Source organism: Macaca fascicularis, chromosome 16 (genome assembly GCF_037993035.2).
Source record: "Macaca fascicularis isolate 582-1 chromosome 16, T2T-MFA8v1.1".
NCBI lineage: Eukaryota > Metazoa > Chordata > Mammalia > Primates > Cercopithecidae > Macaca > Macaca fascicularis.
The window spans coordinates 67,423,776-67,439,039 of NC_088390.1; the positions used below are offsets into that span (position 1 = coordinate 67,423,776).

General features: G+C 56.1%; 1 protein-coding gene across 1 annotated transcript; it reads left to right on the forward strand.

Moving 5' to 3' along the window:
- The first annotated feature begins 147 nt into the window (after window positions 1–147).
- On the forward strand, window positions 148–15,262 carry SPPL2C (signal peptide peptidase like 2C). The gene has a single exon (XM_065531752.2). It carries the CDS (start codon window positions 9,477–9,479, stop codon window positions 11,529–11,531), a length of 2,055 nt encoding a protein of 684 aa, XP_065387824.1. The 5' UTR covers window positions 148–9,476; the 3' UTR covers window positions 11,532–15,262.
- Window positions 15,263–15,264: the final 2 nt, after the last annotated feature.

The following is a 15,264-nucleotide window of genomic DNA, read 5'->3' on the forward strand; positions in this document are numbered from 1 at the left end:
TTTGTGAAGGCCTGGACTCCACAGGGGGCTGGATGGAGAGGGTGTCTCACAGCAGTGGGAGCCATTTCCCAGCTTTCAGGGGCTGCTGTGTTGCTGGGAAACCTGACCCCACTCTCACCCCGGCAAGGATGGTGCCAGGAGAGCCCCCGAGGGCCAGGAGAGGGGTGAGGGCAGAAGGGAGGGCTTCGAGGAACAGGTGGATCTGGCCAGGGCCCCCTTAGTTAGGGACAGCTTGTTGTGAGGAGGTCAAGTAGAGGGAGAGGAGGACCAGGGTTAAGGATGCAGAGGAGGGACACCATGGGTCAGGGGAAGGAACAAAGGAGACAGGAGTGTGTCCCAGCCCTGGGCAGGAGCTGAGCTGAGGAATGGGAAGCAGAATTAGGGTGCTGGGCCACCGGACAGGCCAGAAATGCAGCTATCTCCGCTTGGGCACCACAAGAGACCATCCCTGAGACCCTGAGGTTTCTTGTGCAAACTCGAGGGAAGGGGAGTACAGAGAGGGCAACAGGGAGTAAAGCCAGGCAAGGAAGGCAGGGGAAAGCGGGGAGGCTAGAGAGGGACACAGTAGCCTGTGAGCAAGAGAGGTATGTCCCAGCCCTGGCCAGTGCCGCTCTGATGTGGGCAGCACGCTCTTGGGCTCCCCTGCCTGCTGGCTTTAGTGCCCCCAACTCTGAGCTGGAGCTTGTAGCCCTGGGTGGCCTCTGGGGCAGGACCAACATTCCAACACTGTTGCGGGTGCCTAGAGCTCCCTTCCGCTGGGGAAGCCCTCCCTCATCCCACCCAACAGGTGAGGGAGCTGGGGTATTTATCCACCATCTCCCATCAGCTGTGGGTTGAGGGCTGCTCCCAGGGGGACATGAACTCTTCTGCATTCCCACATCAGGCTACAGAGGGCCAGAGCGAGTTCTCAGGCACAGAAACGCGCAGGTGGGTGGAAGCCAGTGTGTGCTGCATTGGAGGGGCAGGGGGTGTGGGTGGAACACCAGAACTCGACACAGGGCCCCACTGAAGCCCGGGCCTTGTCTCTGGGTCTCTCTAACCAGGGAGGAGAGCCCATGGGTGGGGCATATGTATGCACATGTGCACTTGTGCACCCAGGCGCACACAAGAGCTTGCAGCGTCAGGACACCAGGAACAGACAAAGTCAACGCAGTGCCAGGAGCCCCGCGGCACCTGCTGAGGGAGGGCAGGTTTCACTGGGAAGGGCCTGGGCTCGGGGGTAGCTAAGGATATCCTTGAAGGCCCTGTGGGGTACTCTGCTCTGCCAATTCTCCAAGCTCTGTGCCCTGAAGTAGAGAGATGGGGTGGAGGACCCAGGGAGCACCATGACAGAGGCAGGCTGGAGGCTTCCAGAGCAACTTGAGGGTATTGTGGGAAGTGGAGAGAAGCCAAGTAAAGGGTCCTGGCTGCCTGGAGAGACCAGAAGTGACCTGAGTCTCTAATGGCCACAATGGAGACGGCTTTCCCAAATCTGCCTCTCACCCAGTGAAGGCAGAGACATGAGAAGGCAAGGCTTTCCCGAGACAGTGCCGGCGGGGATGGGATGGGGGGCACACCCCAGGGGTGGAGGAGCTGAGAGGGTGGGGGTGGGGGGGAGACAGGGAAGGGATGGTACAGACCAGGAAGTGTGCGTAAGCGCAGCCTGGCCGCACCCCGCTTTCCTGCGTGGGCTTCCTGGCAGCTCTCACTGCCAGGCACCTTCTGGGCACCTACTGTGTGCTTAGCACTGTGCTAGGCCTTGGGTGAGAGGGAGATGAGCAGCCACCCCAGGGGGGCCCCCGGTACCCCAAAAAATACAAAGCTCAGAGCCTCTGGCTCTGGAAGGCCACCAAGAGGACAGCTCCAAGACAAGTCTGGGGGTCATCCGAGAAGCTGGAGGCGGAATCCCTGGGCAGGCAGATGGAGCCTGGGGCTCCCCTCCCATTCTGAGGGTGGAAGGGCTGCTTCAGGGCACAGCCAGAGACATCTGAGCCTCAGCACCTGCAGCCCAGAGGCCCAGAGTGTTCTGTGTCCCGTGGCAGACGTGCGCTCTGGGCTTCGGCGCAGACAAGGCGTCCCTGAGGCCGGGCATCTGGGCCATTCTGCTCCGGTTCGGCTTGGGGTGGCGAGGCCCCTGTGGGAGTGAGTGGGGTATGATGAGCCGAAAAACACACATGCGACTACACAGAGTTGGGGGAGCTACTGGGGGCCCTCCAAGCTGCAGTGGTGGGGGAGGGTCACTGGAGACCCTCCAAGACCCGAAAGACCTCATGCCTAGAAGAATTTCTCTCCACACCATGCCCAAAGGCTGCGGTCCCCTAATGCTACCCCCACCTAAGCCCATTTCTCCTTGACATCCTCCTTCATGGGCACAGAACAGCAGTGGAGGCAAAACCCCACTGTTTTTCCAGTTCAGGCCACCCCCTCCCCGTCCCTTAGTGTGACAGCACAGCCCCTGCCCAGAGGTCCTCAGCTTCACCTCCAGGCCTCCTTCTCTAGCCCCCTGCTACTGATGGCTCAGCTGTCCTGGGACCAGGACTGGGAGGGGAGTCAGACTGGGAAAACCATGTGTTAGCGGGTGAGGTGGGTTTTGAATCCATAGACTAATACTTTCATTGTGGGTATTGTAGATTACTTTGCCATCCACAAATGTCCTTATAACATTTGTCTTCTAATCCTCCACTAGCCCACAGAGGTAGTAACCCGCCTGTTTTGCAGCCAGGGAAACTGAGGCCTGGTAGCTCCCCTGAGGTTGAAGGTCTGGTTCCAAGTCTAAGGCTTTTTTCACCCCTCAGTGACCTGAAGTCTTTGGGGCTTGGGTTCTGGGAGGCCAGAGCCAATGAAGAGCTCTGTGGCAAGAGGGCAGCAAGGAGGCCTCAGGGTCTCGGACTGATCTGGGACGTGCCCCACGTGAAGATGGGACATTCCCAAAGATGGCCCCACCAGTGTCCAGCCACCGAGCCCAGCTGGGTGGAAGCAAAAAGAGTTCTGTGGATCCAGCATCTCCTTCCCCAGCTTCCTGACATCCTCCACACCCCCACTCCTTAAAATGATACTTCATTTCAAACAGTGCGGCCGGGGCCACCATCAACCACAGTGGGCCTCCCTACACACCAGTCAGGGAGTGTGCCACTGGCCTCCAGCCCAGGGGTATCTCAGAGCCACCTCATCCAAACTGCCAACTGACTTCAAACTCAGCTGCCCACACTTGCTTCAAACCGAGGGGAATGCTTTCTACAATTTGCTAACAGCCACACTGATCATTATTGATTGTTTACTGGGCATCAGGTGCTGCTTAGCCCCTCACATGTTTATCCCATTGACTCTTTACACTGCCCTATGAGCCAGGGACTGTTACCTCTGTTTAACAGATAAGGTAAATAAAGCCCAGAGAGGTTAAGATACTTGCCTGATGGCACCCACGGATGGATGAAAAGCCAGGGGAGGCCACACTAGGCCTCCATGAAGCTTAACCCCTATGCAGTGGGAGTTCTTAGTAAGGCTGTCCTCCCAGCCCCACTGCCCCTTCCAATCCCCTCCCCAGGGAAATCCTTCCATCCCCTGTCTGTGGTCAAACAGCATTCAGAGATGAGCTAGCTGAAGGAACTGGAGCCTGCAGAGCGTGGGCCTCGGGCAGCCCACTCCCCAAATCGGGCCTCCAAGCCAGTTCCAGCTGCCAGTCTCCCGTCCCCAGCCCCATCCCAGCTCTACCTCGGAGCATCACCTCCCACCCTTGCCCTCAGCTCACCAGCCCCTGCAGGTCCTGCTGGCAGACCAGGCTCAAGAGAGACCTGGGCTGTATATATTTATCGAAACTCTCAATGGGTTGGGAACACCGAGACCATTATTTGGAGATAAGGCCAGAGACCACCCTTGGCCACCAGATAGCAGCCCTACCAGCTTCTGTCCCTCCAAGGGGTCCTGCACTGATCCCTGCTGCCCAGCCTCATTGACCATTGGGCCAAGGCAAGTGGGGCAGAAGAAGGGGTGGGGGCCTCTTAGGTGCCTAAGGAGCCCAGGTTGGGGGCATAGCAGGCATCAGCTAGGGTGAGGGGCATGGGGGCAGCAGCCAGTGGGCCTGCCTGGCTCACGCTCAATACAGGGGAAGGGGGAGGGAGTGGACGGCAATCCACTCTAGAACATGCAGTGGAGAAGCTGCTGGGCAGGGCAGCAGGGGCAGGTGAGGGGCCAGGTGAACTAGGCCCTTTTCCACCCTTCCTGAGACCCGCTGCCCGGGGTTTGTTGCCCTTGCTGCCCTGTGTAGTGAAGTTAAATGTTCCAGGTGTACGTAGGTCCTCAAGTAGAAAGCAGAGACATTATCCCAGCCTGCTCTCGGCAGCCACCCTGAGAGCCCAGTCCACAGCTGAGGGGGCAGTAGGGTGCGGGGAGGGAGGGGGAGTTGTGGGGAACAAAGTCGCAGACGCAGGGGGTGCCCTCCAGGAAAGGAGTTGAATCTGGAGGTCAGTGGGGGTGGGGAGGGTGGCAGGGCTGAAGTCTTGGAGCAGGATTTCAGCCTGGCAGTGGGCCATAGCCTCAAGGAGCATCAGCCACTCATGTGAAGGCACTGACCAAGGCTCCGAGTGGCCACCAGAGGAGCGATTCCAGGGCTGATGAATGGGGGTGGGCACAGGGATGGGGGACCTGGGGAAGCAGTGATCAAACATACCGCGAAAGCCTTCTGTGAGCAGGGTCCCAGGCAGAGTCTCGGAGGGAATAAGCCTTCTGAGAATTATCTGAGCCCTGGGTAGATCCACGGGTAGATTTGGGAGAAGGGGCAGGAGCAAGCTCTGCTTGAGGTGTCTGTGCAGACCCCCAAATTGGGGCATGTGCTGGTCTGATGGAGTCCAGAAGAACTAAAATGAGACCCGTCCTGAGGAGAGAGCAGCTGGAGGGGACTGGAGTTGCTCCATTTCATCTGGGCACAGTGGTTCACACCTGTAATCCCAGCACTTTGGGAGGCCAAGGTGGGTGGATCACTTGAGGTCAGGAGTTTGAGACCAGCCTGGCCAACATGGTGAAACCCTGTCTCTCCTAAAAATACAAAAATCAGCCGGGCGTGGTGGCACGTGCCTGTAATCCCAGCTACTCAGGAGGCTGAGGCAGGAGAATCCCTTGAACCTGGGAGGTGGAGGTTGCAGTGAGCTGAGATTGTGCCACTGCACTCCAGCCTGAGGGACAAGAGCGAAATTCCATCCCCAAAAAAAGTCCCATTTCAACCATGTTAGTGCACAATTCAGTGACTTTAAATACACAATGGCATGCAACTGTCACCGCTGAGAGAGAAAAAGTTCTGGAACTTCTTCATCACCCCAAATGGGAACCCCACACCCCTCAGGCACTCCTCATTCTCCCCTCCCCCAGCCCCTGCCCGCTACGCATCTGCTCTCTGCCTCTGCAGATCTGCCTGTTTGGGCTGTTTCATGTAAGCAGAATTAATTGTACAATATGTGTCCCTTTGTGTCTGGCGTCTTCATTTAGCATAATGTGTTTCCACTTAGCATAATGTTTTCAAGGTCCATGCACATGGTAGCAGGTATCAAAACGTCATTCCTTCTTATGGCTGAACGCGATTCCCTTGTGTGGAGAGACGGCAGTTTCTCCATTCGTCAGCGGATGGACGTTTGGGTTCTCGCCACCTATTCCAAGTTATTATGAATGGTCCTGCTGTGAGCATGCATGTGCACGCTTTTGTTTGAAGGCCTGATTTCAGTTCTTTGGGATATATATCCAGGAGTAGAAGTGTGAGGTCATATGGTAACTCTTTGTTTAACTTATCTGGGAGCCGCCAAGCCGTTTCCTGCAGCGGCGGCACAATTTTCCATACACCAGCAGTGTATGAGGGTCCCAGCTTCCCTATATCCTCCACAAAGCTTGTGATTGTCTGGGTTTTGTGACAAAGTGGATGTGCTGGTACTTGTTTTTTAAAAGATCCACGACTCCCTGGGTGAAGAACAGGGCCCCCAGTGAAAGCCTAGGTTGCTCATTCATTGCTGGGGGGCCAGAAAGGCTTTTACTATCGCAGCCCTCTGTCAGGGGCTGCCTGCCCTCCTGCCCTGCTGTGCCCAGCATCTATGTGCTCGGATTCAGAGAGGTGCGCCCAGTTTAGACACTGCTATACTCTGTGATAAGAACCCTATGGGCGAGCCTCCCTCTCCTAACCACCCTCCTGGCCAACCTCCCCTTTGAAATGGGAGCACTCGGAAGGGACAGCTGGCAGCCTCCTCCCCTGGGCTCTGCCTGCTTCTCCTCACACCGGCTGGTGGAGTGTCTGCCAGTCACTTGCATTTGTTCCCAAACGTGTTTCTGACAGTTCACTTGTCATTGTAATTACTGTTGTAATCTAACTAAATGTTATATTACTGATGAATCAGAAGTGCACTAACAAGGAGAGATGTTTCTTACGAAAATTCAGGCTAATGCTTCGAAAGATACTTTACAGTTGAGTCACCAAAAATATTGGCAAATTAGGTGTGGGTGAGACGAGTGTAAATAACTGGGTGGGAGAGAATTGTCAGAATCACAGGTGGGTTCCACTTGCTGACCACTTCACAGGGCCCTTTAAACTCGCCCTCCACTTCAAAGAATCAACAGCTGATGTTGGAGATGATGTTTCATCCCTGTGGGTTTCCCAAGGAAAGCAGTGTGGGACTGTAAGAGACGGACCTGTAATAGAAGGAGAGGCCTTCACAGGCACGGTGGCTCACGCCTGTAATCCCAGCACCTTGGGAGACCAAGGTGGCGGGATCACCTGGGGTCAGGAATTTGAGACCAGCCTGGCCAACATGGTGAAACCCCGTATCTACTAAAAATACAAAATTAGCCGGGTGGGGTGGCGGGCACCTATAATCTCAGCTACTTTGGAGGCTGAGGCAGGAGAATCGCTTGAACTTGGGAGGTGGAGGTTGCAGCGAGCCAAGATTGTGCCACTGTACTCCAGGCTGCCTAGGGGACAGTGAGACTCCGTCTCAGAAAAAAAAAAAAGAAGAAGGAGAGGAAGGAGAGGAAGGAGGAGAGGAAGGAGGAGAGGAAGGAGGAGAGGAAGGAGGAGAAGGAGGAGGAGAAGGAGGAGGAGAAGGAGGAGGAGAAGGAGGAGGAGGAGGAGGAGAAGAAGAAGAAGAAGAAGAAGAAGAAGAAGAAGAAGAAGAAGAAGAAGAAGAAGAAGAAGAAGAAGAAGAAGAAGAGAAGAAGAAGAAGGAAGCAGAAGAAGGAAGCAGAAGAAGAAACAGAAGAAGAAGCAGAAGAAGAAGCAGAAGAAGAAGCAGAAGAAGCAGAAGAAGCAGAAGCAGAAGCAGAAGCAGAAGAAGCAGAAGAAGAAGCAGAAGCAGAAGCAGAAGCAGAAGCAGAAGAAGCAGCAGAAGCAGAAGCAGAAGCAGAAGCAGAAGCAGAAGCAGAAGCAGAAGCAGAAGAAGAAGAAGAAGAAGAAGAAGAAGAAGAAGAAGAAGAAGAGTCCTCCTTGAGAAAGACCAGTGATTGGCCAGGCACAGTGGCTCATGCCTATAATCCCAGCACCTTGGGAGGCCGAGGTGGGCGATTCACTTAAGGCCAGGAATTCAAGACCAGCCTGGGCAAAATGGTGAGACACCATCTGTACTAAAAATACAAAAATTAGCCAGGCATGGTGGCGCACGCCTGTAATCCCAGCTACTCGGGAGGCTGAGGGGAGAGAAATGCTTGAAACCAGGAGGTGGAGGTTGAAGTGAGCTGAGATCATGCCACTGCACTCCAGCCTAAGCAACACAGCAAGACCCTGTCTCAATAAATAAATAAATAAATAAATAAATAAATAAAGCATGCTGACTCCTTAGAGGTTAAAATTACGTGTGTGTTGTGGGGCTGTCCATAATTGTGCCCCCAAAAAGCCATGTTGAAGTCCTAAACCCCAGTACCTGTCGATGTGACCTTATTTGGAAGTAGGGTGTTTGCAGACATAATCAAGTTAAGATGGTGTCATTAGGGTGGGCCCTAATCCATTATGACTATGTCCTTATAAAGAAGAGAAGAGACACAGAGACACACAGGGAGAATGCCATGTGACAACCTATGCAGAGGCTGGAGTAACAGGCCAGGCCAGTGGGGAGAACATGAGGACAATGGAACCTGGACTGCCAAGCTCCAGCCCCTAAATCCCTCCCTTCTGGTTCTGGAGGCCCCAGGGTTACTCTCCCACATGCTAACTGCTTTGAAAACCTCATTCCTCAACTCCACTCCATCATGGGTGGCCTGAAGAAGCCTGGACAGGAGGTCCTGGGTGACCTGTGAGAGCACACACCACGGAGCTGGGTGCAAACCTGCAGAGCCAAAACGTGGGGCTCCTGACTTCAAATTCACCTCTCACCAGTGTTCAAGTTCTCTTTCCAGCAGGAAGTCTGCCCGGCCTCAGAGTTGCAGCCAGCAGAGTGGCTCAGCATCCAGCATGAAAGCATTTGGGAGACATCAAGGTCCGTTTAACCAGCACAAGAGTCCCAGCATTCTTTGCTGTGTCAATGTGAGCTTCTCCAAGCCTCAGTTTTACTTATCCATGAAGTGGGTGTATTAAGGTAACGTTAAGTGGCTACAACAAAGAGACCCATGATAAATCAATGCCTTAAGGAAGATCAAGTCTCTCTCTTTCTTGTAGCAGTCCACAGAGCACATCCTGGGCTACTGTTTCACATGGACATCCAGGGACCTGGCTCCCTTCACTTTCTTCCTCTCCATTCCTTAGGACATTGTCCTCCTTGTCACAGACACATCACAGGCCTGTCCTTGTTCTGACTCCTGAAAAAGGGAAAGAGAGGGTAAACCAGGAGCCCCACAGTCTGTCAGCCTAAGCCTCTGATGTAAAGAGTTCACATCATTTTTGCTCAGTTTCCTTAGTCACCTGTCTGTTCCCAACTGCAAGTGGAATTGGAGATGAAATCTGGTCATGCACCTGGTAGAAATGGGGACCGATTTTGAGGGAAAGGCACAGGCTGAGCAGTTATAATGACACCTCCTTGCAGCTGTGCAATAGATACAGCTAGGGTACCTGGCACCTAGTAAGCCCTCAGTAAAAGTGCTCAATGTTACTGAGCTCAGAGCTCCAAGGGACCTTAGAAACTCTCTGGCTCAATGTCCTTATTTCTTTACAGCTAAAGAAACGGCCTAGAGAGGAGTGACATTGGGCTGGGTTCCCCATGGGTAAGGAAAAAAGTTGGTTCAGAATCCTATCTGGCCTGCAGACCCCGTCCTCACACCTTTTATTTCAAAGTACCTGGTCTAATCCCACTAGGGTCTGGGCAGAGAGCAGGGTCCAGATGACCTCTCCCCTGGTCTCCCAGGGTTGCGGGACATCATTCTAGAGGGACCCTGTGCCCCACAGCAGCGCCCTCGGCTGGGGACCACACAGCTTTATGACTAAGTAGGTGTGGCCCTGGTTTCCAGGACAGGTGTCCAGACTGCTCTGTGACAAAGGGCCACGCCCGCCCCTAGGAGGGGGATTGGGCTGCCCCCTGGGGATGCTGCAGTAGGAGCTGAGGATGGCGTGCCTGGGCTTCCTCCTCCCCGTGGGCTTCCTCCTGATCATCAGCACCATGGCACGGGGAGAGTACGGTGTGGCCCACGTGGTGTCAGAGAATTGGAGCAAGGACTACTGTATCCTGTTCAGCTCCGACTACGTCACCCTCCCCCGGGACCTCCACCACGCCCCACTCCTTCCCCTGTATGATGGCACCAAGGCACCCTGGTGCCCAGGCAAGGATTCCCCCCACCAGGCCCAGCTCAGCTCCCCCAGCCAGCGGCCCCTCCGCCAGACCACCGCCATGGTCATGACGGGTAACTGCAGTTTCCACACGAAAGGCTGGCTGGCTCAGGGCCAAGGTGCCCACGGGCTGCTCATCGTGGGCCGGGTCAGTGACCAACAGTGCTCAGACACCACCCTGGTGCCCCAGGATCCCCGCCAGCCCCTGGGAGACCTCACCATCCCTGTGGCTATGCTCCACTACACTGACATGCTGGAAATCCTCAGCCACACTCATGGGGAGGCCATCGTCCGTGTGGCCATGTATGCGCCCCCTGAGCCCATCATCGACTACAACATGCTGGTCATCTTCATCCTGGCTGTGGGCACGGTGGCCGCAGGTGGCTACTGGGCCGGCCTGACCGAAGCCAACCGGCTACAGCGACGCCGTGCCCGGAGAGGAGGGGGGCCTGGTGGTCACCGTCAGCCGCGGGAAGCAGCAGCAGCTGAGGGAGCCCAGAAGGAAGATAATGAGGACATCCCAGTGGACTTCACACCGGCCATGACGGGCGTGGTGGTCACCGTGTCCTGCTCGCTCATGTTGCTGCTCTATTTCTTCTACGACCACTTTGTCTATGTCACCATCGGGATCTTTGGCCTGGGTGCTGGCATTGGCCTCTACAGCTGCCTGTCACCCCTGGTGCGCCGCCTGCCCCTGTGGCAATACCAGAACCCTCCACACGGCCTCTGGGCCTCTCTGCCGCTGCCCCTGCTGCTGCTGGCGAGCTTGTGCGCAACCGTGATCATCTTCTGGGTGGTCTACCGCAACGAGGACCGCTGGGCATGGCTCCTGCAGGACGCACTGGGCATTTCCTACTGCCTGTTCGTCCTGCACCGCGTGCGGCTGCCCACTCTCAAGAACTGCTCCTCCTTCCTGCTGGCCCTGCTGGCCTTTGACGTCTTCTTTGTCTTCGTCACCCCCTTCTTCACCAAAACTGGTGAGAGCATCATGGCGCAGGTCGCTTCAGGCCCTGCAGAGTCTTCAAGCCACGAGAAGCTGCCTATGGTGCTCAAAGTGCCCCGGCTAAGAGTCTCCGCCTTGACCCTGTGCAGCCAGCCCTTCTCCATCCTTGGCTTTGGTGACATCGTGGTCCCCGGCTTCCTGGTTGCTTACTGTTGCCGCTTTGATGTGCAAGTCCACTCCCATCTGGTCTACTTCGTGGCCTGCACCGTGGCCTATGCCGTGGGCCTGCTGGTCACGTTCATGGCCATGGTACTCATGCAGATGGGCCAACCTGCCTTGCTCTACCTAGTGTCCAGCACCCTGCTCACCAGCCTGGCTGTGGCCGCCTGCCGCCAAGAGCTCAGCCTCTTCTGGACCGGCCAGGGCAGAGCTAAGATGCTTGGGCTCTGCTGTGCCCCTTCAGCTGGCTCTAGGCAGAAGCAGGAGGGTGCAGCAGATGCCCACACAGCCAGCACACTTGAGAGAGGCACCAACCGAGGAGCAGGGGACTTAGACAGCAACTCTGGAGAAGACACCACTGAGATTGTCACCATGTCTGAGAATGAAGCCACCAATCCAGAGGACCGCAGTGATAGCTCCGAGGGCTGGAGTGATGCCCACCTGGATCCTAATGAGCTGCCCTTCATCCCCCCTGGGGCCTCGGAGGAGCTGATGCCACTGATGCCAATGGCCATGCTGATCCCACTCATGCCCCTGATGCCCCCGCCCTCAGAGCTGGGCCACGTCCATGCCCAGGCCCAGGCCCATGACACTGGCCTGCCCTGGGCAGGACTCCACAAGAGGAAGGGTTTGAAAGTAAGAAAGAGCATGTCGACCCAGGCTCCCTTGTGAACTGGAGGCGGTGAGACACACGCCTCTCAAAGGGCTGGTGGAACATTGCAGAGCAAAGCCATGCATGGCAACAATAAATCAGGGCATTAAAGAGATTTCATATCTACCCAAGGAGCCTCTCTGTTTGTTGGGAGTGCAAGAGAGCAGCAACCACAGAATAAGTGTGTACAGGGCTCGGAGGGTCCTTAGGAATGGGCACCACCCCCAAATAATGAAGGGGGAAAACTGAGGCTCCAAGAGGGCCTATGACTTGCACAAGTTCAAGCAGCAAGGTTGGGATTTGCATCCAGGGCTCACTGGGCAGCTACTCCCCTCTACCTGCCTGCCCAATCCCTTCCCAATCCAGAGTGGCAGCTTCTTAGCCTGGCACACAGCCCCCCATGCCATCCCTGACACCCACCCTAGGCTCATTGCCCATCTTCTCTCCATGCTCAGGTCAGACGGAACTCTTTGTCCTCCCCACCTGCTCTCTCTGCATATGCTGTTCCCTCCAGCTGGGATACACTTCCCTCTCCAGACAGAAACACTCCAGCCTGGCTCCCCGACTCACTGGAAAACTCCCAAGCATCCTTTCCTCCTCAGCTCGCATCCGTTCTGCAAAACGTCTCTGCTCAAGACTCCCAGGCAGCAGCACCAAGTCCGGCACGTTCCTGTGTGCGCCACCCATTCCATCTTCAGACATCGAGTATGCCCCTACGGTGTGCACCGCCATGTGGTGGGCACAGGGAAGGCCTCTGTCTAGCTGGGGGAGGGGTGGGCAGACAAGAAACAACCTTAGAATTGTCTCAAAGAGGGCAGGATGGGTCGGAGAATTTGGGGCCAGGGTGGAAGAATTCAGGAGACCATGGCCTCCCTCACTGACTCTAGGTAATGTTTAAGCCTCTTTTGGTCTCTGTAGTCTCATCTGCAAAATGAGACTTATAATACCATGTCCATCTGGAGGCAGGGGCATGGACAAGATGACCTCCTAAGGACTCTACAGGCTTTTAGGCCAGGTAGGGTGCTGACGTGTTGCTTAATCAGAGCAGACAAACTCTGGGATGAGAAGGCTTCCTGGAGGAGGCATTTTTGGAGGGAAGGAAAGTGTATCCCAAGAGGCAGTGTGGTTCAGTGGTTAGGGCTCTACAGCCAGGCTGCCTATCACAAATCCCAGCCCTACCACTGACATGGAGTATCTCACTGAGCAAATGACTTACCTGTTCAGTGCCTCAGTTTTCTTGTCTGTGAAATGGGATAACAGGACCTACCATCTGGTTTTTGGGAAGTTTGAATGAGTTGGCCTATGTCAGGAGATTGGCACAATGCCCTGCCTGTCCAAAGAGCCCCCTGCATGTGAGCTATGTTTGTGTTGCTCTCCTAGTGAAAGCCTTGCAGAATCAAACCCAGTTTCTACAAGGCCTTGGGGTTCCAGCCCAACAGCCCTCTTCCACCCCTCCAAACCCCTACTGCCACAAGCACACGCCAGACCCACCACACCCCCCGTGCTTTTTCCTCTACTTGGAACTATCTTTCTGCCCCTTCCTTACCACGCCCCATGAACTTGGCCTGGCTGGCTCTTCCTCTTTGCAGCCTTTCCTAAAGCAACCCTGTCTCAATCACACGACCAGGCACCGTGTTTCTTAGTTTTCCAGTCTTCCCCAGGAGAGGGTCAGCTTTGGAAGCCAGGGGCCTTGCCTATCTTGTTCATCTGTGTAGTTTCAGGGCTCAGAACAGGTCCGGAAGTGTTTCAGGTGCTTGCTTTATTTGCTGGAGGAATGAATGGATGGATGAATGAATGAATGAATGAGGAGTTGGCCAGCCTGAACTGCAGAGGAGGGGATGCTATGAGGGAAGGCCCTGTTGCCCAGGCCACCTCACAGGCTTCCTGCAGGGCCTTGGTCCATGTTGATGTGAGACTTGGTGGGCCTGGGTGGGCTCTGGAATAGGGAGAGAGGCCCAGAGAGGCAGTGCAGGTGGTGGGCATCTCAAAGCCCCACTTGCCGGGGAGGAAGTGCAGCCCCTCGGTACACAGCAGCTGAAGGCCCCGCTGGACAAGGGAAGCTTGGAGAACCTGGCCAGGCCACTGCGGAGGTGTTGGCAGCCCCTCCCACTGGAGCAGAGGCCATCTGGCCTGGACAGAGGGCCCTCTGCAGGCCCTGGCTCAGCCCCAGCCTGGGCAGCCTCCCTGCTGCTGGCCTGCGTCACAGGGCCTGCCGAGGGCAGCTGCACCCTCTGCCAGGCCTGAGGGGAAGGGCTGGACAGAGCCAAGGCCTCCTGGCCCCCCAGCCCCCACATCCCCCAAGGCAGGAGGTCAGGATGAAGAAACTTCTCTTTCCCAGAAATTCGCAGTCTGAGGGCTCTGAGGACGCAGGCCTGGAGCTCCGCAGGCCTGCAGGGAGGCCAATGCCTGCCTCCAAGGAGAGGTGATTCAGGGAGAGTCTGGGTCGGGAGGCCTCCCCCTTCCCAGCATCCAGACCTGATGGGGAGGTGAGGGCCTACAGGGCCTGGATCTGCTGCCTCCACCCCTCTTCCCCAACCCCCAGCTTGCTGCACGGTGCTTGGGCAGCAGAACTGAGGTGCTCCCAGGGTCCCAAGGCCAGGCCTGGGGTGGACAGCAGCCCAGGGTGCAGTGGCATCACGGTGCCCAGGTAGCTCTCAGCTCTGCTTCTCACTGGGAAGTCATCCTGGTCACCCAAGTTTCACCACTCCCTCCCCATGCTGGTTCCCCAGTGTGGCCACAGCCAGGACTGACCAATGTCGGGGACCTCTATGAAGGACACCCCAGCTCCAGAGTTCCCGAGGGCTCACTGGGGCCACAGCCGACTGGCCCTGAGGCCCGGCTTCATCCTTACTCTCCTGCAGCCCTCACTCCCTGTCAGGCATCTCCCCTGAGACCACTGCCCAGCACCTCCCACCCAGCATGCTCCTGAAGCTCATTCCCAGGGAGCCCAAGCTAAGACACAGGGACAGCTGCCTTCTACGTGTGAACTGGAAAAACTATGTGAGTCCCCCACACACCCCTACCTCCTCCAAGCTCTTCCGCCCTGCCCAGGAAAGGAGTGTGGGGATGGGGCTGGAGGCAGGTGATGGGCAGGACCTTTCTTCTTCCTCCCAAGAACACTCGGCAGCGACTCTGCCCATTTCACAGATGGGGCTGGGCAAGGACTCTGAGTCTAGAGGCAGCTTGAGGGTTTAGAAAGAGCTACCCAAGCACGGCTGCAGGTCAGAATCACTGCAGTACCTGCCAAAAATCTGGATTCCCGGCCCCACAGATTCTGAGTTGACAGGTTTGAGGTGGGAACAGGCATCTGCTGTTTTGAGGGACCCCACCCCCACCCCAGGCTGAACACCTTTAGAGTCTGGCTTCAGCCTCTTGTCTTGGCAGGGCCAGGAGGAGGTGGGGAAGAGGGAGGCCAAAGTGTCAAGGTGCCGGGGGCCCAAGGTAGGTCCTGCCTCCAATCTTGACACACACATTCAGCTGGGGGCCCTGCAGGCTCCGCTCCCTGAGCCCTGGGCCCACCTGACCACACCCGGAGACTTAACCTCTACCTTGCTCCCCTGGCCAATCCTGGTCTGGGGCAGGAAAAACCGAAGCAACTTTACCAACCAACAAACTTCACTTATCGCCACACTTCTCAACCTCTGATCCCCATCTCTAGCATGTCCTCTGAAGACTTCGCCCTGTTTTGTTCATCACGCATTGGACCCGGCACATAGTAGGTACTCAATAAAACATCTGTTGTATGAATGCACT

Excerpts from the sequence above, each read along its gene's own strand:
- SPPL2C (XM_065531752.2), top strand. The coding sequence starts at position 9,477 with ATGGCGTGCCTGGGCTTCCTCCTCCCCGTGGGCTTCCTCCTGATCATC.